General features: G+C 37.8%; 1 protein-coding gene across 1 annotated transcript in view; it reads right to left on the minus strand.

Annotated features, from left to right (window-relative positions):
- Positions 1 to 26526, minus strand: part of TRPC6 (transient receptor potential cation channel subfamily C member 6) — a gene marked incomplete at both ends in the record, with an annotated part of 78454 nt that overhangs the window by 1066 nt on the left and 50862 nt on the right. Inside the window, 8 exons of the mRNA XM_082277384.1 lie at positions 2370 to 2453; positions 9139 to 9342; positions 10663 to 10858; positions 11687 to 11951; positions 13324 to 13551; positions 15343 to 15556; positions 17534 to 17698; positions 19601 to 19786. Of these exons, the coding sequence (XP_082133510.1) occupies positions 2370 to 2453; positions 9139 to 9342; positions 10663 to 10858; positions 11687 to 11951; positions 13324 to 13551; positions 15343 to 15556; positions 17534 to 17698; positions 19601 to 19786 (1542 nt within the window). The remainder of the gene's footprint in view (positions 1 to 2369; positions 2454 to 9138; positions 9343 to 10662; positions 10859 to 11686; positions 11952 to 13323; positions 13552 to 15342; positions 15557 to 17533; positions 17699 to 19600; positions 19787 to 26526) is intronic.

Below are 26526 nucleotides of genomic sequence, written 5' to 3' on the forward strand. Positions count from 1 at the left end.
TAGCTGGACTAGTATTGCTATGGTATTTCAAAGTAAGAGCTCTTGTCCTGGTTTCTGCTGGGACAGAGTTCATTTTCCTCTTAGTAGCTGGTACAGTGTGAGTTTTGTGTTTTGTATGAGAATAATGTTGAAAACACACTGGTGTTTCAATTGTTGCCGCGCAGTGATTACCCAAAGTCAAGGACTTTTCAATGCCTCATGCTCTGCTACTGAGCAGGTGCACAGGAAGCTGGGCTAGAGGAATATTTCATACCATAGACCATCCTGTTCAAGATTCAGACTGGGGAAGGCTTGGCCTTGAAGGCTGATCACTGCTCCTCTACTATTACTACTACTACTACTACTACTACTACTACTACTACTACTACTACTACTACTATTGTATTTTGCTTTATTTAAATTAGTGAAGTATTCTTATCTCAGCTCACAAGTTTTACCTTTTATGATTCTCCTCCTCATCCCATACAGCTGGAAGGGGCAGTGTGGGGAGAGTGAGTAAGCAAATCTGTGGCACTTAGTTGACAGCTGGGATTAAATTATGACACATTTGTTACCTTCTGTTGCATTCAGGTATTTCAGTGTAGGACTTGACAGGAAATGACAGGTTCAAGTAACTGGTTATATAAATCTCTGCTTTCATTTAGCATAGGTATTTAACCTTTATGAATATTCACACACACACACACACACACATATATACTTGAAAGTTACAAAACTAAAGACAATCTTATGAATGTTCTAATTAACAAGGTTTAACCTACTACTGGAGTATGCAAGAATGCTTAATACAGTTGCAGCTTTGATCTCCAAGAAGATGAAGCCATCTGGCCTCTATTACTACCTGAAGATGATAATGATCCTGCTGATTGCTAAACCCTTTTGTTGTCATTTTATTTGGACCTATTTTGATGTATTTGCTAAGTTATGTTTTCCCAGAGTTGGGCTTAGAGAAAATAGGACCCAAAATTCTAAGAGTCATTTAAATATCTCAGCTGGGATTCATCTAACCAAAGACAGATACTTTTTAATGTAAATATACATATCTGTCACGTTTACTTCATTCTGTGGATAAAAAGAGCAAACCTGAGAGCACAGTTCATCTGAAACAACTAAAATTGATCAAATAGATCATACCATTAGAATGACCAACCTCTTGCTAATAATAAGGGGAACCTATGCCAGCAAATTTATTGTATATTTTACCTTTCCAGGAAAAAAAATTCTGCCCCTGATTCTCCCACTAGTTCAAATTACTTCAAAAAGAACAAGGTACCCAAGTACATTTTAGGATACGTATTTCTGCCTTTGGGTTTAATATTTTCCTAGGATGTAGTTCATGACAACATGATACTTTTTCTTTTCCATTTTAAGATATAAAACATACATAGATTTATGTGCCTGCTTTGTCTCCACAATAATAGAGCTGACCAGAGCTAGCTGTGAGGCGAGTCATCCCAGATTAGTGGTCCCAGGCCATCACTACAGTCAGGCTTGCAAGGTCAGCAGCTGTACTGTTTATTATACTAATTCAAAAATGTTTCAAATATAAAGCCACACATATTTGTGGGGTAGATTTTTAATGCTAATATCTATCCCTGCATCATAATGAAAGTGGTTGTGAAAAAGTCAAGGAGTTTTTGGAACTGACTTGTGTAGACACTGCATAACTTAAGAAAGGAGCAAAGCAAGGGAAAATCTTTTTTCTGTCTTGTGGTCAATAAAGTATACTTGTTTTCTCTACCCTTTTTCATTCAGATTGTCTTTTTATACTGCCCAGACAGCTCTTGCTTCTTCCTTTCCACCTACTCTGTAATATTGCAAGAAGGAAAGCAGCAGTCTCTGGACCAGAATAACTGAGATTTATGTGGACTGTGTTGGGTCTCTCTATACTTAACTGCTCAACAAAGGCTCATTGCAGTTGTTTAGGAGGCAAAGGAAAAAGAGACTGCATTGATAGGATAAAGGCTGACAGATACTTGCAGTGCTTGAGGCATTTGTATCTAGAGGTGTGCCACAATAAGCTGATCTGCTTCAGCAGATGGAATGGGAAGATTTTGGGTTTATTTTTGGTTTTCTCAATTCACATTGTGCAGTTGAAGACAGCCTGTCTCTAAAATTAAAAACACTTTTCTAAAGCACATTAAAATATTGCACTATAAAGGTACCATTTAAGAAACTAAGAGGAGAGAAAAACACCCTCAGATTGTACTGCAAATACCCAAACCACTTCATTTACTTCTGATATATACAAGGTCTGTGGATTTATTCTTGACTCATGTTGCTCAGTATCAATTCAAAACTGTCCTCATGCCATCAGTCTGCCGATTCTAATGCTTCTTGATTTTATTTAAAAATACACTGGTTTTTACCTGGTATTGTCTTGGAGGATTGTTTAAACTGTTTAAGTGGATTTCATCTGAGCTTCTTATACTTGATTGCTTCCTTTGACCAAGCTGAAATGGAAAAAATATTTATAGTACAAAATAAATAAAAGATATCAATAAGTATATCTCATGTATATATCCTATGACAGAACATTAACTGTTAAGAGAATTTTGGGAAATGTTAAATTATTGTGGTAAAGTCCTCATACCTTTACATAATTTCATCACATGAGTTGAAAAAACCGTTTCAGACTGTGATGTCAGAAGGCGAGAACCAGGAGGGTTCCTTCCTTTACTCTGCCTCTCACCAGCTCCTAACATTCCCAAGGGACCAGAGCAGAAGAGCCACATCCCTGTGGGCTCCCTTGGTGCACAGGAGGGGGAATCCATGTCAGGAGAAACGCAGCAGTGGTGCAGCTTTGTAGCAAAGTCAGGGCAGGGTGTGAGAGAGCCAGTGAAAGAAGGGTGGCAGCATTATCCCTTTCCTTCCTTTCATGGCACTTGCCTGTAACTAATGTGACCTCTACTACCACAAAATACACAAGAAGTTTGCTTCTCCCCTCACTTGTACTAATGGTTGAATGCAATAAGTTAAGCAGCTTGTTCCAGGGACCACAAGATTATCAGGTGCCATTTCTGATTTGCATCTTCTTCACTACACATGCTGAAAGGACATCCCTGGTGAAACGCTGAGGATGTAATTTGCAGGCTTCATTACTGATTTACATCTTTGAAAACCTAAGGCATCACAAAATGGTGAACTGGGACTCAAGTTGAATGACTGGGCTGCAATAAGAGTGAACAGCAACTGTAAAAACAAATAGTATTACTTCAGCTATAGAGTGGGTCCAGTTCAACTAGCAGTGCAAGAAATACAAATCATGATGGATCTGGATGAGGAATAAGTGGGACTGTCACTAACAAGCTCCCTGAAATTATACACGGTTTAACAAAATTTTTACAGTTTCAAAGGATGGGACTATCAGTGCAGTGTCTCAAATCCTGTGGGATCGTGTTGTACTTCCAGTGAACTTCTCTATGTTGTGTCCTAATATATCAAGCACCTACTGATAAGAAGACTGGGGCCCTTTGAAGCCTGTTAAGTACTCTGTGGGATATTCTGGGATATAATTTGTTGGGGATGCAAATAGGCAGATGCTTATATTCGATGCTTATGCACCTGTACACTGGGAATAATTTAAATACTTTTAGATTTTGTTTAGCATTCCATAGAATCACAGAATGATTTGTGTTGGAAGAGACATTTAAAAACATGCATTCCAATGCCTCTGCCATTGGCAGGGACACCTTCTATTAGATCAGGCTTGTATTTTGATACAAAAATTGATTACATCTATTGGTAAAATATATTCATTAGCAATTAATATAAAGTGTTCACTGAATTTGGGAATTTTTTTAGTTCTTTAGAAAGATTCAAAGATCTATTTGCACATACTTTAAAAAAACCCTATCTATTCTATGTTTACTTGACTAAGCAAAAGTAGTGATAAAAGATAAATGGCATATAAATATAAAATAATTAATATTTCTCTCTTACATATTAATCTACACACGGATGGAAATTAACGATGTATCAAAAGGGCAAATTCCTATTTCTTCATGCTTGAATAAAGCAACTTTAAATATTCTGAATATATATTAGAAAACAATCATATCAAAATGTTTTAACTTAAACTAGGTATCTGATTTATAATAAAAAATAATGGCTAGTGAATTCACACAATCACTATGTAATCACTATGTTTTTCAGGATTTTAGAACTAATAATACTTTCTTAGGCCTCACCTTTAACACTGGGTTAAAAGAGGAAAACAATCTTCCTGCTATTTCAGCTCCTGGATTTCTCATGCACCATTTTTGGAAAAAATACAGTAGAGTAAGAGGAAGGTCATGCTTCCTCTGCAGCAACAGAGGGAAGTTGCCTTGGGTAAAGCTGCTCTAGGCTGTGAACTTGGGCTCCAGCTGTGTGGCTGGTATCCCAGCACTTCTGGATCTCTGACTCTGCAGCTGTGATGCCATCCATTTACTTACATCCTGTTACTTACCAGTCTAAACACAGTCTACAAATTCATTTATTTTCCTTAGGTATTTTTTAGTATTTACTATGTATTTTATTATGTATTTTAAAAGCAATTTTTCATGCTGGTTACCAGTTTCAAATTTATTCTACACTGGTTCACCTCAAAAGTTAATCCATTGCTTAATTACAATTTGATTTTCACTTGAAAAAACAAAATTGGTAATATGTAGTGAGATGAGTTAAGACACTGCAAACTTGTAAAACCAGGCTCAGCATAACGCCTTTATCTTAACCTTCACACTTCAGCACATTTTAAAAGAGAATAATGTACTTTTAATTAGCTACAGAGCGCATCTTGAATGTTGGCTGGTAAACCAGGAGTCTGTAACTTCATTAAATCTTACGTGTACCAGCAGCAGGACACAAGCTCTATTGTAAATTGCTGAATGACCACTAGATGGCAGAGATTGCCAAGATTTCATTATAACATCTAATAACATTTTAAAACTCTCTTTAAGCTCTCTTTAAACTCTCTTTCAACTTCCTGCCTACGTCTTTTTTCTTTTTCCAAAATTAGTACTAGAGTACACTCAGCCTGTCACATTGATGACTGACCTAGAATTCGTATTTTTAAGTTAACATTTATTGAATATGACCAACCAGAGGGGAAATGATATAAATTAAATAAAACAATGATATAAATCCCAACAAAAAAAATTATTCTCCTAGAGTGTTGTGTGAAATATGAAATGCAGAATATGTGGATCACTGCTCTTTGAAAACACTTTCATCTTTAAACTTCCCTCTCATATCGTCATTCTCTAGTATTACTTAAAACTCGATGCAATCAGAATAGTAATGTAATTATTGTAGCTGTTTTGTTTAGCACTTTATTAATGTCTTAAATCAGAAGCTGCTGTCAACTTGCAATTCCAAAAAACTGTATGTTCTTGGATCAGAAGGGAGGGTTCCCAGAATATGACTCAGTTTGTGCTCCTATAACCAGACATCATTTGTGCAAATTTCAGAAACAGAGTTTTAAACTATGAGAGTTAAAACTAACATATTTTTTTTGTTTGAGTGGGGACTTAAAGCTACTTCAATAGATAGTTGTCCCTTACTTCTTTTCTGAAAGGCCATGTTTTAAGGACAAAATTTAAATATATCATCTGTCACTGCTGATTTTTAGCTCAGGAAGATGAGCAAGTTCTGTGACACCTGAACAATAAACTTCATCAATGCCAAGGCAATTTTTAAATATAGAATAAAAGTCAAAGTAGGGGGTTTTTTTAAACTCTCCTTCTTCTTCATTTATTTCTCTCTTTTATTGGTTTGAGTTTCTCACTCAATGTTTAAAATGCCAATTCTAGCTTGCAACAGGAAATCTATGGATTTTATTCAACAGCCTGAAAGAAAACATCTTCACAGTCTTTAGTATTGTATTTAGATATGTCTCAGGAATTTAATTTCTGGTGTACTACACTTTGAACACAGTTATGCAAATTACTTACTGTGTAGCACTGACAACATCTGGCTTTGTTTTCTGCCAACAATAATCAGGGCAGAGCTGGATCTAGGAGCAGAATTTCCCTCATTCCCAGCCTAGCTCTTGTCTTTACACTCACTCTGAAGCTGCTGCTGCTTTTGCACTGAGAAAATGCAGGCTGTGCAGCAGAACAACCCAGAGGCTGGGTGTGAATCAGTAACCTCAAGCGTGCGTTAACATTGTTGGGCACTGCAATGCAATGTCTTCCATCAGCAAACTTTTACTGTCCTCCCAGGTAGGACTTGCATCAGAACCACCTTCTATCTTCCTAGGCACAGTGTGGCAACTGGAATGGTCTGGGGACAAGACCTTGCAGCAACCCTAACTGCAACACAAGCTACTTCAATAGTGGCAAGCCCTTCCTGAATTGGCCTCAATACCCAGATAAGCTACCCACATTTTACTAGCACAAACACAGCCACCAAGCCTTGGGTCTGGTCTTGCCAAATCTTTCCTTATTTTGCACAGCTCATTTTATTGATAGTAGCTCCCTGCACAGGTAGCTTCTTGTTCAGCAGTCACACCAGCACCAACCTGCTCAGCACTAAATGAATCAAAAGTCAAAATCCCAAAAGCCTGAGAGTGCCTTTGAGAAGATGCCATGACAGCCTCAACAATAATGAATCATCAACAGTGGATCAAAAAGTAACACAAAACCACTTTAGCTGCTTTTTGGAAGTGCACAGGGCGGCAGTGTCTCATAGATTCAGATAAAGTCAGCTCCACAGCATGTGGCAGTCCAAAAGGTAAGTAAAAATGTAATCATATGCCAATATCTGCTGCAAAATGCGACTCAGACACTTCATGTTTTTCAACATAAAAGCTTTTTCCTTTTTAATTTGATTTGCAGTTTTATAGCTGCTTTGGCTGGGGAGTAAGCACATTTCATTTAGGATTAGTTACACTACAATCTGCAATGAGTGTAAAGCATTAATATTTGAAGACTTAAAATTAATTCAGGGTTAGGAAAAAATCTGATAAACAGTGTTTGCATCCTTACAGCTCTCTTCCACAGGGACTACTGTAAAAGCTGACAAACCTGTTACTGTTTTATAAAGAACTGGTAATTATTACACTTTGCACCTTTCTAGAAACATGAATTTCTAAGTTTGAATGGAATTATAAAAATACATCTTCCTTAGGCTGTATAAATGGGACTTTTAAGAGTACCTGTTTTGTGGGAACATAAATTTCATGCTAAAAAGTCTCTAAAACAGGCTTGTAACCTACTTACACACTTTGCAAATCCACAAATTAGGTGAATTAGAGAAAGAACCATTGGTTGTTTTCCACCATCACTCAATTTTAAGTTCATATGCATCTCCTTGAATGCGCAATATTTCAGTGATGATTTTATCACTCACAAAGGTTTTAAAATCAAGTTGCATCAAGAAGCTTGATGAAAAGTTTTGCAAATGTCAGTAATTAAAAGCCTGAGCAAATGCAGTATCATTTCTGTCAGGTCTTAAATACATTAGGATTAGATTTCCTGAATAAAATGAAGTGAGATCTGTGAAACACCAGAAAAATTTCTGGTAATAGAGATGGGACATTTGAACTTAATAACGATTTTTACTTTGGTGACAGTGTTTGTAATACCTATGTTTGTTTTCATAAACTGCTATAAACTTAACCAGAAGGCACAGGGTTTTCCCCCAAAACTCCATTTCTTCCTTCTAGAATTGCGAGCATTTTTTCCTTTTGTACTCTTCAGCTGATAAGTGTGAAAAATGTGCTGGTAACATTCGTGACAGAGAACTGACAAACCCTTGTAAATTCTTTACTGGTCCCCAGTCTAATGACTAATGGCTCTTGACTACAGACTCAAGAACTCCTAAACTTGAACAGGCCGCTGCTCTGACCACAGCCCATTTTAACAAAGATCCTTCCACATTTAAATTTTCACAGAAGAAAATTTTTTTCTGCCACCATGACAAATCCTAACTTTCTTTTTTTTGGTGTGCGTATGTTAGCATATGCTCACCTTTCTACCCACTGCATCTGATCAGGTGCCTTGCATGACTCTTCTTCCCTAACATGTCACAATAGGGTGAGAATAGTGCCAGTCTTTACATTTACAATACCACCTAACAGTCCATGTTCTTCTAAAGCAGTTGATTTGATTTATACCAAGACAGTGCAGGAAAAAATACACTGACTACAAACCCTTTAAGCACGTCCAGTGAATCAACTCAAGTGCTTTTTACTGCAGCTGTGCAAGTAAAACAGGTAACAATATATTTCACAATAAAAGCAAGGTGGATTTTCAGTGGAAGCAGAGACAGGCTACCAAGGGGGAGCTTAGAAACTGCCCAGGCCTAGGAGGGTGGCATTAGGAAAGACAAAGCTCTCCTTAAGCTGACATTTGCAAGGGCAGTAAGAACTTCTACTGCTACAACAGCAAGGCAGACAAGGAAAATGAGGGCCTACTGCTCAGTGGGGAAAGGTATTTAAATGACAGTGGGGAAAGGTATTTAAATGACAGTGGATGAAGGTAAGAATGAGGGACTTGATGTCTTTTTTGCCTCAGGCTTCATCACAGTCTCTCAGGCCTCTGTGCTTAGCGAATGAATTCAAGGAGACAAGGAAGAACTTGGCCCAGGCAAGTCCAGAGTGCTACATCCACAGGTAGCTACATCTGAGAGAGCAGACCAACACCTTGCAAATACGCTATCATCTCTGAAAGACCATGGGTATTGGGAGAGGTCCCCAAAGGCTGGAGAAAGGCAAGTGTCAGACCCATCTTCAAAAAAGGTCAAAATTATGATCTGAGCAACGCTGGGCCACTCAACCTCCCTTCAGTAACTGGCAAAACAATGGAATGAAAAATGAAACCTCTTGGAGCACATGCAAGAACAGATGGTGTCTGGAAAAAGCATGTATGCGTTTCCGAAAAGTAAAATCTGTCTGGCCATCTAGACGGCATTCTGAAATGAAATGACTTGCAGATTAGAGAAGAGCAGGAGATGTCTTTGGACCTGAACTTTAGCAGGGATATTTACACTCAATTCTGTTCTATTCTATTCTATTCTCCCACATTAGTGACTGACTCAGTACGAATGAAATATGTTGGAAATTAATGGGTAAAGCAGGGCAACAATAAAATTGAAGTTAAAATTGGCTTTATCTTCTAAAATTAGCAGTCAGTATACACAAGATAAAATTACCTCGTTCATCTCTGCGTCTTCCTGAAAGCTTTTCTTTTGGCACAAATATGGTTTAGAAATACATTTTTTGATTCTGATTAGAAGATACAGCAAAGATTTTGGGCTTGGCACTAGGTTGAAGGGTACTGGAAGAGTTCTCCCTTCTTCAAAGTAGGAAAACCAAAGTTTAGCCCTTGCAAATTTCCATTCTACATCAGCATCATCCTGTAAAACAGAAACACAGCTGTTAATACACTGTTAATACCACTTTGACTGTTGAAGATGCTCTAGCTAAACATGTGTGTTTCGAGTGTAACTGGCTGAAGTTACTCTCAAACAGATCAAGATCTATGAAAATCAAAATTTAAACTAATGGAACAGTTCTTATTAATCCATTTAAAATAATGCAATTGCAGAAGGACAGAATGGATTTAATTTAAACATTGTTTATTCCAGAGAGAGTGCTAATAGTCTGCAATACAGGATCATAATGACAGACTCCATGAATAGTCTATAGACTTTGTTAACATGAAGTTTAAAAAGTTAGGTGATTCTTACCTAATTCCTTCCACTTGCTGGAGTATATGATTAAACCAGATATACTATCATCCCCATGGTTTATGTTTACCATCTATGATCACCAAACCACTCTATTCCTCCCTGTAAAGTTTAAGAGGGTTTTCTGCAGAAAGGACTGACATCAGTTCAAGGTCGTGACTCAATACTGCTGTACCTGTTTTTAGAAGCTCTTTTGTCCAATCACTGTATTCTTAATGCTCCAAACCTGATAGGTTTGCTCTGTGGCCTCCTGAGTCAGAAGAGTGTGAACCTCCCTAGACAATGTGTTGCTCCTGATCAAGCGGGACAACACTACAGCCCCCAACCAGAGCCCAGAACTGGGTACCAGAGTGGAGTCAAACCTGAGTCTGCTGCTTTGGCAAGGGCATCGATGCCCTGGGGAAGTCTGGGATGGCCTAGCTCCTGGAGATTTGCTTACTTTTTCTCTAAACAGTGGTAATGATTTAACCCTCTGTTTTACGTGGAATGCAAAAGTTCATAATGATTTTCAGTAGCCCTGCTGATTACTTTGCTAAGTGAAGTTTTGTTCACTGCAGAGGTCTAGAGCAACACTTGTTTCAATGAAAGAATACAGCATGTTGGAGACTTGCTTGCAAGGTCGAGGCATAGGAAAGAGAACATCCTCGCAGCAAGAAGGACACTTCTCAAGTAATTACAAATGAGGCAAATGAAGGATTCACAAAGTCACACCACGTAGCCCATACTCTTCAGGACACGTAACACAGTTCAGCAGTAGTTTCTTATTCCAGTCTGGTTATTACTACTGCAAGCACATGCAGCTAAGTAATTGCCAGGTATTTTATAATAAAAATGAACAGTGGAATTCATATTTTCTTCTAATATATTCCAAAAGCCTTTGTGGTACTTGTCTTAAATCAGATGTCAACAAGAAAATTTCCCAGGAGCTTTAGACAATTAGTTGTAACAGTAAATAGGGTGATATTTCATTATAAATGGACTTTTTACCTCAATTTCCTGGAATGAACTGTTGATCATTGCGATAAGCATGTTCAGTAAGACGATGACCATGGTAACATTATAGACTCCATAAAGAACATAACCAATATTTTCAATAAATTTGTGTTTATAATTGATCACAACTGATTTAACTTCTGAGAGTCCAAATATAGCCCAGAACAATGTTTTGAAACTTTCTTCAACACTAAAAGGAGAAATTGGACAAAAGCATATGTTATTGAAGGAAAGCTGTATATTCTTATTGTAGCAATTGCCAGTTATCATTTTTATACACTGCACAAATTTTTCCATTATCATAATGTTGAACTCCACCTCAGTGCATAAAAGCAGACTGTCTAATTTCATGGGTACAGGCTGTTTCATAACACAAGATTCCTAATGCTTAGGACTGACAATAAAACCATCTGATTCATATTAGATGGCTTTAGGAATCATATATCCATCATCAAAAGAATATTATAACAAATCGCTTGTTAACTACTTTCATCTACATGCTAACAAGCTTGCTGTTAATGTGGAAGTAAAAAAAAAAAATTAACCTGTAAATACTGTATTTAAATTGCACCACTAGTTCACTTACTATGAATTATTTCACCACTGATGTAATAAATATTCTGAAACTATGAAGTAGACAAAATATCTGATGGCAAATCATCAATTTTCAAAAAAATGAGTCTTTTGGACCATAGTCTTCCAGTTGAGTATTTATTATTCCACAGTTCCAGGGTAAAGCCATAGTGTGGGAATAGTGATATATTTTTTTTCAGGTTAGTTCATTTAAATATATGTATTTCTCTAAACCAGTTTATAAATATGCATAAACATAAGTCCAAACCTCTGAGGTACTTTTTCATATCTATCTCTATCAGTTGGAAGACATATTTTCCCTCACTTTGATAAAGAGATCTCAGTTCCTCACATCCAAAAATACAGTAGCATTGCAAAGAACATTTAGGATTTTATAGAGTTATTGTTAAGAAACAAAAGTCACAGTTTAATCAGTTGTACTTACGTTGTGAACGCTTCATTTTGTTTTGCCCCCAGATAGTAGGAATAGAGATTAAACATGCCTATCATGAAAGCCACAAACACCATGATAAATATCACCATAAACTTGAAGATGTCTTTCACGGTTCTCCCAAGTGATATCTGCAGTGGTCCAAAGCTTTCATTAGCTGGTAAGATGTAGGCTATCCGTGAGAAACTTAACACCACTGCAATTGCATATAGCCCTTCAGAAATGATCTGAGGATCAGATGGATCCCAGTTTATTCTGGCTGAAAACAAAAGATGAGAATTCCTGTCAGTATTTCAGCAGAACACGTAATCATCTATGGGAGGTCTTTTTGGACCACCTGCTGCCTGTGCTCTAATGTAGCCCAGGATACATTAGTTCTTTGCTGCACATCCCCATTGCTGGCTCATGTTCAACCTGGTATCCATCAAGTTATGTTTGCTACCCTATGAAAAAAACTGGCATTAAATATTCACTATTAATATTATCCATACACAGATGCTCTCTAAGCAGACTTCAGTGTACATGCATACATAAAAAAATGCCTTAACTAATTGCTTTTAGGACTTATGTGAAATTTGTAACTTTCCAGTAAAATTTATAAGACTACAATTTAATGTGTTTTAGAATATAGACATTTTAATTATTCTGCTTTTCTGTAGACTGGATAATGCAAAAATGCAACCATCTCAGAAATAAGTGTCTGAAGCACAGAATAGAGATAGAGACTGATGTAATTCAGTATCTAGAGAAAATAATTAATAATGGTAAGAAAGATGTGGTGGTGTTCAGAGTGAACACAAGCCAACAGTGCTTCATTTTTTCTCATGTGGGCAAAATAGCTTCTAGAGTTTCCCAAATATGCCAAGCAAGTTTAACATCTTTATCTCTTACTAGTAAAGAGAGTGGATTGAGAAATATTAAAGAAATAGAGTCTCTGAGCAAATAATATATAAAAGATATACTGGCTTGGCTGGCAAAGCAGGTTTAAGAACTTCTTGCGTCTTATTTTTTAGTTCTGTCCCTATGTTACAGTACATTCCATTCACAGTTGCACCACCACAGACTGGTTTGCAGGACAGTATTGTGTAATTGAACAGATTAAAATGATCTAGAAAAGGGGTGGGTGACAGTGAGTTACTGTGATATTAGATAATTTCAGTGCCTGCTGTCTAGAACAGTCTACAAAAAGATGTATAAGCACAGCCAGGGGATCTATGATCAAATAGTAGAGTCACAGAATGACACAGTATGCTGAGTTGAAAGGGACCCATGAGGATCATCAAGTCCAACCTCTGGCCCTGCACAGCACCATCCCCAAGAGTCACACCATGTGCTCGAGAGCATTGTCCAAACACTTCTTGATCTCAGACAGGCTGGTGCTGTGACCACTTCCCTGGGGAGCCTGTGCCCGGCTGGTGATGCTGTGCCCTGATGCACCCCAGGACACACTTGGTCCTCCTGGCTGCCAGGGCACTGCTGACTCATGTTCAACTTGTCATAGGGATAAGAAAGAGAAGGACTGGGAATTTCTTCAGTACTACATTGTGAAACTACGGTATTGGGACCTATTAAAAGAAAATCAGTTTGTGTTGGCCCAAGAAGTAAATCTTAGTCATGTGCAATCAACTCACCCAAGGTGTAGTATTTTATGTTGGGCTCCAGTGTTGGACTTGTCAGATCTTTCATATTTGCATCAACGATGTTCTGGGCTCTGGATGCATGCCAAAATGCCATAAACCTTGCTATGAATGATGCTGCAAAAATTGCTAACATACCAAAATCAAGCATATTCCATAACTCAAAGAGGTATTCCTTTGGACCTTGAGACCAAATTTCTTTACACTCAGACCATATCATGCCTGTATACGATAGAACAGAGAAAACAGTGTGTTCTTTATTCTTCACGCTTGTTTTATATTTTTATTATATACAGGACATGCTCGTGGCTGCAGTCAAAATCAAAAGAATTTTGATCAGTGGAACTTCAAACACAAAACTAAATCCTTGGACCTGTAAATTCATATAAATTCCAACACTACTTTCTCATCTGAGTAACAATAACAATCTTTCAGACTGCTTTTTGCTGTAAAACTACAAAAGCTTTCCAAGCGAGGAATGGGATTTGAGTATTACTATCTGTTACAGACACAGAAAGAGATGAGAAGAGCAGAAATGCTCTGGCATGATCATATTTAGCTTTACCACTAAAGCAGAGCTCACAATTTCTTGTTTGCATTACCCTGGGTACAGTCCCTCTTGCTGAAATTGAAAATATATGTGACAAATGAGCATGAAAGTAAGACTCAGACCTAATGCTTCTTCAATAGGACAAAGGTATCTGTTTGAGTCCTAACTATTGTCCCTTTGTAATAAAATAATAGTACCGTATCAGCTTATGACAACTTTTTGTATTGTGAAAATCCTTTTTTTCTGAGATAAAAATTGTATGACTATGAAGTACATTTCTAGGATTCTAAAGACAGTTAATAACTGAACAGAATAACGTCACTAATTTTTACACTTGTCAAGTTGGAAGGCACTTTTCATCATTTTCAGATAAGGACAATAATAATGTCAATTACAGTAGCTAAATTCAGTGTCACATCTGTATGCATGAATCAATTTTTCATAAACTGTCTTATGCATGACACGGATATAAAAATAGATTAAATTAGCAAACTAGAACTTCAAACTGAGAAATTATTATTTACTTCTTTATTACCAGATGAAAATATTGATATTTATAGACTTTGGAAATCTAAGTGCCATATTATTCCTAAAAAACACAATTATAGCAATTTATAAACAGCTTTACAATTAAATACATACATATATGATCTCACACTGGGATCACAAAAGCAAAGTATTTTAAATATAGAAGCTATTGAATGGATAGCTTGAATTAAACTCTCACATATTACTGACTTAACTAGCAACCAGACCCCAGATCCTTAAAATATATGAGCATCTAAATCCCACTGGAATAAAAGGGAGTAGACTTGTAAATAAGAATCTGACAGCTAAAATATTTTGGAAGGTTTGTGCTCAGGTTCTAATTCTGAGTAGTCCTACATCACTAAGTTGGATGGGTCAGCTCAAAGTACTACTCATAGCACTCATTTCATTCCCGTGTTGAGATGGAAAAATCTACCACTGAATCTTCAGGGATCTATATGCTTCTCTTTTGTCACTAATATATTCAGCAAAACACTATTAGTTCTGCAAGCATGCTTGCAAAGTAAGAGAATTCTAGCAGAAAGAGAACACTGGACACAGAAAATCTTGGCTTCTCATGTAAAAATCTTTCCTCTTGGAAGCTCACACTGTGACTGGACACCCCTTCCCCACCCCCCCCCCCCAAAAAAAAAGACAACTGGTGGACACTTGGCTTTGATATTCATAAAACTGAATTCGTCATATTCAGATAATATAAATTTCACCTAAATACTTAGTCTGAATGTTTGTGATCAACTAGACACATATGAATCCTGCTGACATCCAATAAAACCACAAGGCCCATGTGGGAATGCAGACAGCTGAATAAACTCCCTTTGCTGAAATTTTTACACAAAACATTAATAGGAAATGCTACAATTGGGTTCAGCTTCACTTGAAATCATAGCTAGACAAATTTAAGCAACGATTTTTACCTATTACCCAAGAAATAATGAGCATCTCCATCCATGAAAAACAGGATGTTTTCATCCTAAAAAGCTGTTTTACATTGTCTGTTGTTTCATTAGGTCGGAGTTTGGTGCCATCAAACCTGTCAGCTGCATTCATGACAAGCAGACCGAGAAAAATGGTGAAAGAGGCTGCATGGGCTACAAACTTCATAAATGGTCCACGCATTATCCTCCCCAGCTGCAACAGAGAGTAAGAAACACAAGGATATTGCACTGACTGACTCCAAATAAAATTTATATAAAAAGAGCAGTAACACAGATAATCATACGTTTCAGTAATACAAAGGAATAAATATTTGAAAATGTTTGTACACTAGGATGCCCTGCTCACAGTCATCCTTAGAAGTTTCTACTGATTTGTTATTTTCAGAGGAATAATCTACCAGTTTCAGTTAGGATATCAGTGATAGAATAACAGCAAAACTGAAACAAAAAAGCATAAAATATATAATTTAACTCAGCGATTTGAAATAATCCTGTAATTATTTTGTGGCATCTATGTCTACTATAGATAATCAAGAGAAAAATTTATTACTGTTGTTGAATTTCTTAATGCTAGCCAGCTTCATTGTGAGACAAGACAGAAAATAAGATTTTGACACACGTACTAAAAGGATTATCACCATGAGTGAATTATGAAGGAAAGAATTCCATTTCCTGACTGATGTGATACTCAATTTAGCAGTTATTGTGCAGTTTTCCCAACTTATTTTCTTTTTTTAAAAAAGTCGTGACACCTCAAAAGGTTATATCTGTGGTTCTGTAGAGTCTTAATTTCCTCCTGACTAATACAATGGAAAAGTTCTCAGCTTTGTAATGACTATGAAAAACTCAAAAAATGGTTTAGTGCAACACTTTAAAAACCTAAAGGTTCCTTGCACATTCACAGAAGGTTGAACTTTTAGCAATTCTTTATTTTTGAAAGTGCTTTTATTGATATTAAGAGTCTTAGCTTGTCCACTTATCTGGCAGCTGCAGAAAAGTACTTTTTAATTTCAGAGGGACTGTATTTGTATATTACCAATAAATCATTGAAAAAGGAAAATAACAATTAGGTAAGTCACTGCTATAGCAGAAAATCAATTACTGAAATGTGTGAAATGTGTCTCAAAGCATGTTTTAAGAGAAAAGTACTCATAAAACCTCCAATCACAATACCAAAAAATGAAAATAATGTAACTGATTTTATTGTCTAGACTGAAAGAAATTTAAAACTATGGCAAAACTTAAAAGGCCTGCCTTTCTCATCTCAGAGAACAATAAAAAGAAAAAGAGCCCAGTCCTCTCTTTCAACCTTCCTCTTCCCCTGAAATCATTGTACATGCACAGGATTCAACTGCTAGAATTGTGGATCTCATACTACAACATCTTGAACAATCCTTATAGGAGGCTATTTGCTCCCTCTAACATACTGTCAAGGGAAATTTTCCATTAGTGTCCACTGAAAATGGATACTGGACAACTGAAACAGAGGTTCAACACAAAGCTCAATGAGGTCAGAAATTGCAACCCATCTTTATTGGAAAGGTTTTCCATACTACATATAAACCAAACCAGATATATTGGTAGCACTTAATCCCAGACAGTGCATCACAAGAGAATGCAGGGCAGGTTGTGTAACTGCTTTGAAGACCTCACGAAATATGACTATTAGCACTGTCTATATATGTCTATATTTTATCTATATATTTTTAATAATGAAATATTTTATAATTTTATCTATATATTTTTAATAATGAAAAAGAAAATTGCCTTTGAGGTAGTTGGAATCAACCCACAGCTTGAACTTAGTTTAGCTCTGAATCAAGGCAAGTGAGTATCCTCGGCATCTGCCTGCTAAGGCAAGAACTAAATGAAAAACTGTTTGACTCCTTGTTTATAAAGCAGGATTTCTACAAGGCAACTCTTGGTCAACCATCATCACTTACTTTTTTTACTACTTTTTACTTTTTTGTTTACTACATGTTGCAATTAACACAACACATTTACCTGTCTAAATTACAATTGTCTAGACATGCAGCCTTGCAGCCATTCCATTCTAACTTGGCTTTAAAACAACATGTTCCTGAAGTGTTATTTAAGTGTGCCTTTGTCATACAGGAATCTAGGTGCAGAGGAGTTAATAGAAGGCCCTGACAAGGCTTCCCAGGCTGACCTTGCTGCAAGGAGCAATCCAATAGGCCATGGAAAGGAAGGGAAGTCCGACCGCAACCGCGAGAACAACCAGAAACTTCACTGCCATCGTCTGCTGCCGCAAACCCGACAAATTCTCGTACCAGATCGAGAGGAGTTGCTGCTGGCAGTTTGGATGTGCTACGAACTGTGATAAAGGAAGTAAGCACAAAAATAATATGGCTATCAGAATAACTTCTGTTAAATCACAGCTATAGGAAGTGCATTGAGAACGATGGAATAGCTAAAACACAGCTTATATTCAAAGGAACATTGACAGGGGTATAAGAAAAACTATTTTGATAAGCCAAATCTCCCCAACAGGCATGTTGCCATCAGCAACAATAAATACTTTAACATAAAAATCTTATTTATTAACACTATGTTCCATCACAAACTATTAACGTCATCTAAGGCTAATTTATCTGGACAAACTCGATATGTTTCTGACATTTATAATTTTAATTTTATTTAAAAAATGGTAATTTTTACTGCTTCAGAAATTCCAACACTTTAAGTCTTTTGTTCTGCAAAAAAGGCTACATAATCTTCACTTAGGAAAGAAAGAATATGTCAATTTACACATGTTAACACAGAAAATACCATTTTTCTCAGCTGACATGAAGAAACAGCTTTTTGCACATTTGCAGGAAATCAGATAATGATTATCTGTAACTTGGGTCTGGAACCATCTGGACAAACTGCAAAACTGAGAAGTCTGTCCTATAAGGCTCTTTGTGTCCTCTGGATAATATAAGAAGCACCTTACAAAGGCAGATACAAAAAATAGTAGATTCTTGTACACTGCACATTTTAAAATTGAGATAGGTAAATAAAATCAAAAATTTAATTGAACGTACTATTTCTTTCTAGAATCTTTCTCTGTACTTAAAAGATGACTGCCTGAAGGTGTAAGAAATGTACACATTGAGACAAGAGGAAGTGTTGCAAGAAAGTTCACATTTGCAGAAGCACTGAGACTCAAACATTATGAAGGACCCAAGCTCAATGGGATCTGTTCTCTTCACAGTTCTTTCAGCTCTCTTTAGTGACTGTAGCTTGGCAAGTGTTTTGCAGGTTCATGTTTGTATACTGGTTCAGCCAAAATGGTTTTCTTCTTTTCTTCCCTTCATGAACACAGAACTCACATATAAAGTTTTTGTGTGTCCCCCAGGGATGTGAACTCAATTTTTGTAAAAATTTAGGGTAAGATGCTTTTGAAGTATACTATTTATCTGTGCATTCCGGATCTTTGCTTGTACAAACTTCACCACACATATAATTTCTCCCTGGTCGACACAAGTCACCTAGAATTTTACAACCTGTATTATCCAAGTCAAGTTTCCCGGGAAATTCCAATGTTTATGCAGCTACAAACTCAGCTGGTTTCACTGAGCACTATACAGATGGAGAGCAGAGTACTAAACTGACCGCAGAAATGAAAGCAAGCCAAAGAAGGGACAAAAATTCCCGTAGCTGGCACCGCCTAAAGCCTGCTTTCTCCAGAACTAAGAAGCACAGTATGAATATTCCCAGGTTATGTCTCTGGTCCCTCTGTACAGACACAAACACAGTTTCTGTGAGACAGGCAATTTCACTAGGTTTTCTCAACTTTCTGAGCAAGACACAACAGCTTGACAAAAACATGTATCAATTTTTGTTATGTAGTGCACTGGACTGATGCGCTGTTCTCTAGCTTTCATAAAATCTTACATTTTTCCAGGCTTCAGAAGTAGTGCAAATTTTTTCCATCTTTTCTTTTCTTTAAAAAACAGATTTCAAATAAAAATATATATCTAAAAGTTTTTCATATAGCTATGCATTGTTTTAGAGCCATTTGCTCTCATACTCATTGGGACCAGTGTTCACTCCAAACATCTGCTTCTTGTTTTTATTGCAAGCGAGGATTCTTTTGATTGTAAAATACACTGTGCAAGAGGGCCCAAATATTCATTTCAGTGTTGTAGACTATCAAAAAAAAAAAATTTAATAATAGCACAATTTTATACCAGCATCATGACATGCCTGTTTGATCAATGTAATTGCTTACTTTTTTAACTTCATACTTGATGGCGAGTTTTAAACGGCTGAGGCTGGGGCGACCATGCTCTCCATTATTATGGCTCATCTCTACATCACCGTTCAAAATAGCTTCCACTTCTTCTGTATTTCTGCACAAATCAAGCAGTCCAACTACAAAATCTTTGCATTGCATAGACAGTTTCTTGTAATCATTCTAGAAAACAGAGCAGAAAGAAAGAAACTTGCTGTTTAAATCCAACATGAGAGAAATAGCTCTACATCCCATCTACACCTGCGTGAACATGAACAGCTTCTTAGCATCTTGCTATGCTTTTTTCCCCCTAAATGTTCAAGGAATGGGATTCGTCTCACCTTGGTTGTCTTGCACATCTACATCATCAATTTTCACACCTGAGTCACTCCTCTAGACTTGCTTTAGAGGCAATTAAAGAGAAAAAAAAAAGCAAAACACTTTCAGAAATATCGTAATAACAAATTTTAATGACCAGTTCAAGTTGAGATGAATGGCATGGGGAAATTTTTCTATTCCCTGTCACAGAAGCCTAGACAACTAACTCAGATGTAGAAAATTGCACTGTAGAGATTTCAACTGGACAAGATGAGCAGCCTACACAGAACACATCTAAAGAAACTCCCAACCTTCTTCAGAATTGCATAAATATACTGAATTTCCTTAGCCCTAGAATTATGCTTTAAACTTTGGCTTTCTCATTTTCCAGCATCTCCTCCAGCTTGCAAACACAAGGTTTGATTGCTGTTCTCCAGCAACACTGCCAGCAGTGGTACAGCTACTGTGGTGATACCACATCTCTGACTGCAGATCTGCTCCAGCTCAAGGATCTCACAAGAGACTTCACCATGTCAGCCAAAATGTTGCTCTGCAACTGCAGGTTCAGTTGCTTATTGCTTTAACTACCAAGTGTTCTCCTTGGGTACTGTTTTCCAAAGGACATAAGTCAAAACAGAAAAAGGTATTTTGATCATTTCAATCCACAGCTCATTAACTGCTCCTTACATGCAGCTGTGTTTGGGTCATAAGAGATGGATATAGCTAGGCAGACAGGGAGTTAGGTATAGATGTATATCTAAAGCTAAAAAAATCTCACAAGAGATTTACTCATGCATGGGCCAACAACTTCTGCTGGTTTTGTGATTTCTGCTCATTTTAATGTCTTAAAAAGATTAAATTACTGTATAATTTTTCCTAAACAAAAGAATGGAATAAACCTCCAACCACTCCATGCCATACAGGACTGCTCACATAGTCTCTATGGTATGCTCAAAGTAATTATCTACAAATGCTTTTATTACACTGACACATTTCCCCTTCTTCCAGTCTGTTCTTCAGGGTATTTCCCCTTCTTCCACTCTTAAGTCTCTAGTTAGCCCCTTCTCTTTATCCTTCATACTAACTGCCATCTAATGCATCCAATACCTCATCCTGGAAGAGAAACCATTATGTTGAGCAGACAGGATACCCTAATTTATTTGCTGAGGGTGTAATTCATGCATCTTTGTGCTTTATTGCCCACAACACTACAAGAACAGTTTATTACTTGGATCTATTACAGGATTGCATCCAAGTTTTATACTTCACTTTGCTTAGATGAATGCAAACATTCACAGAGAAATATTTACAGACACTATTTTACATCTACATATAACTGCTAGTGATTTATTTTTTTAATAATATAACATAAACAAGGTAACTCAGATCTGTCATAAAGGAGAAAGGCACTTCAATGCCATTTATCTACAAAGAAAACAGAAGCTAAATACTAAAACTAATAATTTCCTGTCATTCTGGATAATCTATTATTGCATTATTTGTTTTTCTTCTATTCAGATGAATAACAGGAGAGGTTAACTAAAATCCTGACTTCTGGCACTACGGAAAGACTTTTTTCGAGAATAATATATTGCCTTCTGTTTGGCTTTCATTCTTGTGGCAGAAGCTAAGATTCAGTATTCAATATTTTTAATACATAAATTTTCTCTTCCAAATGAAAGGAAAATTAGCTATTTTAAATTCACAAAGGAGAAACAAAGGCAACTACACACCTTATACACCAACTCTTCCAAACTGATATTTGACCCTTGAATATTAAATCTAAAAAGGAATAATTTTCGAAAAATATAGGAACAATATCATTTGGACTTCATAATAACTATTAAAATTATTGCAATATATTAATATGTGCATATTTTCTGGTAGAAGATAGGTACATACATCCACACTCACACACACTCTTCATCAGTATTTTCCAGCTCAGGTAACTGACACCTGACATGGAGTTTAAAAACAGTATGTGAGGAGATCATTACTCTATATGGGAATTATTCCTTCTGAATTTAAGTTTGTACACAGTACCACAGTATATATTAGCAGCCAGTAAATTCACCCATAAATTCCTTCAGTTTATTTTCTCATTTGCAAATGCAATAAAACAGTTCCCCCTCCCATGAAATACTGCCACTATGATCAGTGGCTTGGTGGTAGCCAAGCTGAAAAGTAGTTGGCAGTCAGGTTATGGCAAACAAGCTTTGGGAATTGAGCGTCGCTCATCACTGTCTCCACCTCAGCCATGGCACAGGCAGCATCAGCTGAAGGCAGAACAAAAATGAAATTACAGCAAAAGTGATTGATACACTCTTCAATGTCTCTCTGTCACACACACACATAAAGCTCCCCCTCCCTGAGTCTCACATGTCTCCTGCCACTTATGTGAGCCAGGGGAATGTAGCAATTTGTTTGGCTTATTTTCAAAAATGGACAAAGGCATGGATAATTCCATGAGTTGTCCTTTACTGCAAATGGTAAACTTCGTGATTCAAAAAAAATCCATTCCTGGGAAACTTCAGATGGTAGTTATAAATTAAGTTACAGTTGGAGGCTCTAAAAAGAATCAGCCCTTAATTCTGCAGTAAAGCATGTGTGCTTTACTCTCTGCATGTGACAACACTGGTTCAGGGTTCCTCAGCAGTTTAGGAAAAACAAATTGTGCCAAATTTCACCACACCAAGGATGAGGGGGCAGTACTAGCTGCTCCCACCCTGCAGAAGGAAGGTGATGATTTGGGGTGAGCAGTGTGGGGGATGAGGAACATGGGGAACAATGCTGGCAGCAGAGGGCTGAGAATAAGAGTAGCACTGCTGAAGAGGAGTCACCTGCTCTTAGTGTTCATGGCAACTGCAGACTCTCTCGGGGTGCCAAGTAAGGGAGCAAGCAGGCTACAGTCACTCTGAGAACCTCAGCTGACCGTGCCTTACTTTACCTCTGACAGCGTAGCAGAAGACCACAGCCAGAAGAGCAGTAAAGCATCACTACAGCTGTATCTCCCAGAAGAAAGGGTCTCTTTTCATGCAGTACCCCGTGACCAGTCACAGGCTCCTGCTGTCCCCCAGACTGTGTCTGTGATGAGAATGCTCTCAGGATGCAGGCTGACACTGAACCCCATGGATGAGACAGAGCAGTGCTCCAGACCACATCCTGGCTCTGCTTAGTGAACTGTAGAGGCCAAGATCAGAAATACAGATACTGCTATACTAGAATTGAGAGAACTGAGGACTTCAAAGTGTGATGTAATGTTGGATTTAGGTGTCGCAGTAGGTAGCTAAACACATTATTTCCCTTTCAAAGACAGCCCTTATTCCTTCAGTGCTTCACTCCTTCTTCTCTAACAGGTGATGTTAGTTTTTCTTTCGGAAAGTTGACAGTAGTGGTAATGAAGACTGGGATCCCATTTCTGTAACGGGGGTTGTAAAAAAGAAAAAAAAAAAACCAAAAAATCAGACTTTGAGATGATAAATTGAATTTTGCTTCTCATCAGAAAAGCAAACTTGGACGACCTTATTAGGGGGATTAATTTACAGCAAAAATGTAACATATCTACATTTAACTTAAAAATACATTTTCCATTCCATCCCTTTAAACAATAAACCAGTCAGTTGCCATTATAGTTGCAGTGGACTTTATAATAAACGCTGATCTCATCCATTTTGAACAGCACTGGGCCACAGCTGTCCCTCTCAAAACTTCAGGCCACATCTCTGCACAACAACATTTGTCACATACTAGCTTTTAGGTGGGTAAATCATTGAGATGACAGAAAACGTGAGCACCACCTCCAAAAATATCAAACTCTGTAAAGCTTCACACTAAGCCATGTCCTGCATGTGCATTGTGGCAATTCCAAGCACAAATACAGGCTGGACAGAGAATGGATCAATAATAACACTGAGGAGTAGGACTGGAAGTTTTTGTGGATGAAAAATTCAACATGAGCCAGCAATGTGGGACTGCAGTCCAGAGAGTCAACTGGGCTGCATCCAAAGCAGCGTGGGCAGCAGGGTGAGGGAGGGGATTCTGCCCCTCTGCTCTGCTCTGGTGAGACCCCACCTGCAGTGCTGCATCCAGATCTGGAGCCCCCGACATAAGAAAGAGGTTCACTTATTGGAGCAAGTCCAGAGGAGGCCACAAAGACAATCAGAGGGCTGGAGCACCTCTCCCATGCAGACAGGCTGAGGGCTGGGGCTGTTCAGTCTGGAGAAGAGAAGGCTCTGGGGAGACCTTACAGAACCTTCCAGTACCTAAAGGGGCTCCAAGAGACCTGGAGAGGGACTTTGGATAAGGGCCTGGAGGGACAGGACCAGAGCCAATGTCCTTAAGCTGAAGGAGTATAGTTTTAGACTAGATTTTATGAAAAAATTTCTCACTGTAAGAGTGGTAAGGCACTGGAACAGGTTTTCCAGACAGGAGTTTCCGTGTCTGGAGATGTTCAAGGCTCTGAATAACCTGGTCTAGTGGGAGGTTCCCTGCCCTGGCAGGGGGTTGGAACTAGATGATCTTTAAGGTCACTTACAACCTAAACCATTTTATCATTCTATGACACAAAACTAAATTAAATGGTCTTCGGAAAATCCTGAAGATCTGAGAATCACTCAGGAAGCCTGAATTAGCTACTTGTTTGGTACAGAAATATTTCTACACTTTGCTTTACATGTCTGTCCAGTTACTCTTCCTTCAGAAGTAATCTTCTACTATTTCTGGTTTTACTCCTAAGAATGTTCTTCCAGAACCTTCTTAAATACTGCAACACTTTTAATACCTGCAACAAAATGCAAAAGGCATGTCATGCTAGATGACACTACTGCATAGGTTTGTACAAAAAAAGGGGTTTATTCCAGAGAATAATGGTTTCCCCTGCTGTGGCATTTCCTACTTTGTATGAATAACAGTTCCACAGTCATTGTTCTCTCTAATATTAGGAGACAAAAGCAAATTATAGGACAATCATAAAACAACCAGCATCACAATTTAGCACTGATCCTTCCTATTGCCTCTGAGGAAGACCAGGAAATTATCTGTGTCACTGGATGCAAAAAGCAACCACTTGAAAGTTCCCCTGCAACAATACCCCATCAGCACTCAAAAATAGCTGACTTAAAATGGCGTATTACCAGAAAGTTCAGTTTTCGTTTCGGCCAAGGCTTGAAATACCTTAAATGGCTCAGGCTGACCCTAGGTGGAGCTAAAGATTTGCCATGTCCAGCTAACCTATGCACTAAAAATATACTTGTTTTGATTACACTGACACAGATAACACATTTTTACCAAATCCACACTTTTTTTGCAGTGACTACATTATCCAAATAATTGTAGCAAATGCCTGAAATAAAGCAAGGGCAATAATTTTTTAGATTAATTGCTGCAAGCAGGTATATGGGCTTGCAAGAAGGGAAACAAGCCCAGACTCAGTAAAGCTGACAGCGTCCATTTCTCATAACTTTTAAACACTAGTATTGCCTCCACTGAACCTAAGGCAGGTATTTTGCAGAAAAGTCCCTGGCCTGTCTAGATATTGTAAATTCTACAGCTTATCAATAGTGTAAATGTCAACTCTCATCAATTCAGTTATAAATGTACTCCATAGTCTTTACTATTTATCCAGAATCACCACATGATTTTAGTATCTATAAAAACGTTCCCAAAAGACCTTATATTGCCAGCTGCCTGCTCCTGGTGAAACCTTAAATTAATGGAGAGTTAAATTTCCATGCTGCCTTGTACTCGTGCTCCTCACTGCTCCTATTCCCCTCCACTCTAAACAAAGAGTATGTACGTTCCCAACAGAGCCTGGATGATTAATGCCCAGCAGTACAGAGCTGCTTTCTCCCTCATCTAGTCTTCAGTTTCTCCTGAGGGACAGTATCCAAGATCTGTCAAAATTCTTTGTACAACACTACACTAGAAGTGAAGCTCTCATTTTAGAGAAAGCAACCGAGACAAAAGAGGGACTGGAAAAACAGAAGTCACCAAAGAAGGAACTTCCTCATGGCACTTCAGAGCTGGCTGCAAAAGCTTGTTCTGTGACCCAGCCTACTTGGGTTCTCACCTGTGTGCTCCATGCCCTGCCTGGTGATGCCACAGCCAGGTACAGTGCTCCCATTCATCTCACTGATTGTGTACAGCAGCATACATTTGAAGGACACCTCTTGCTGACTGTTCCAGATGATGATTTTATTTATCTTTATAATACTCTTAGCTTGTGTCACTCCAACTGTGGAAAAGGGATCTATACAGTCCCTACAAATCAGACATGCTATTTATCTCAACATAGCTGTGAAATTAACAGGCTGCACTTATGGTTTATGAAAAATGGTTTTCAGTTCTGTTCTAAATTTACTCTGCTTTAAGTTAATCAAGTCCTTTTGTTCCCATCAGCAGCTGCTAAAGAGAAAGAAACAAGAATGTGGTTTCAATACTCTTCTCTGAACTGTACATGAAATCAGTGGATGAAATCTCAGTCCACTGAGGTCCTAAAGGTTTCTGCCAGGGACTTCTAGTCATCTCCTGCTAGTGAAGTCCACGTATATTTCTCTGTCACAGTAGCATCTGCTTTCAACAGGGCCCTATGAGGCAAACCCAGGCTA

Source organism: Coloeus monedula (assembly GCF_965178545.1).
Source record: "Coloeus monedula genome assembly, chromosome: 3".
In the NCBI taxonomy this organism is placed as follows: Eukaryota; Metazoa; Chordata; class Aves; order Passeriformes; family Corvidae; genus Coloeus; species Coloeus monedula.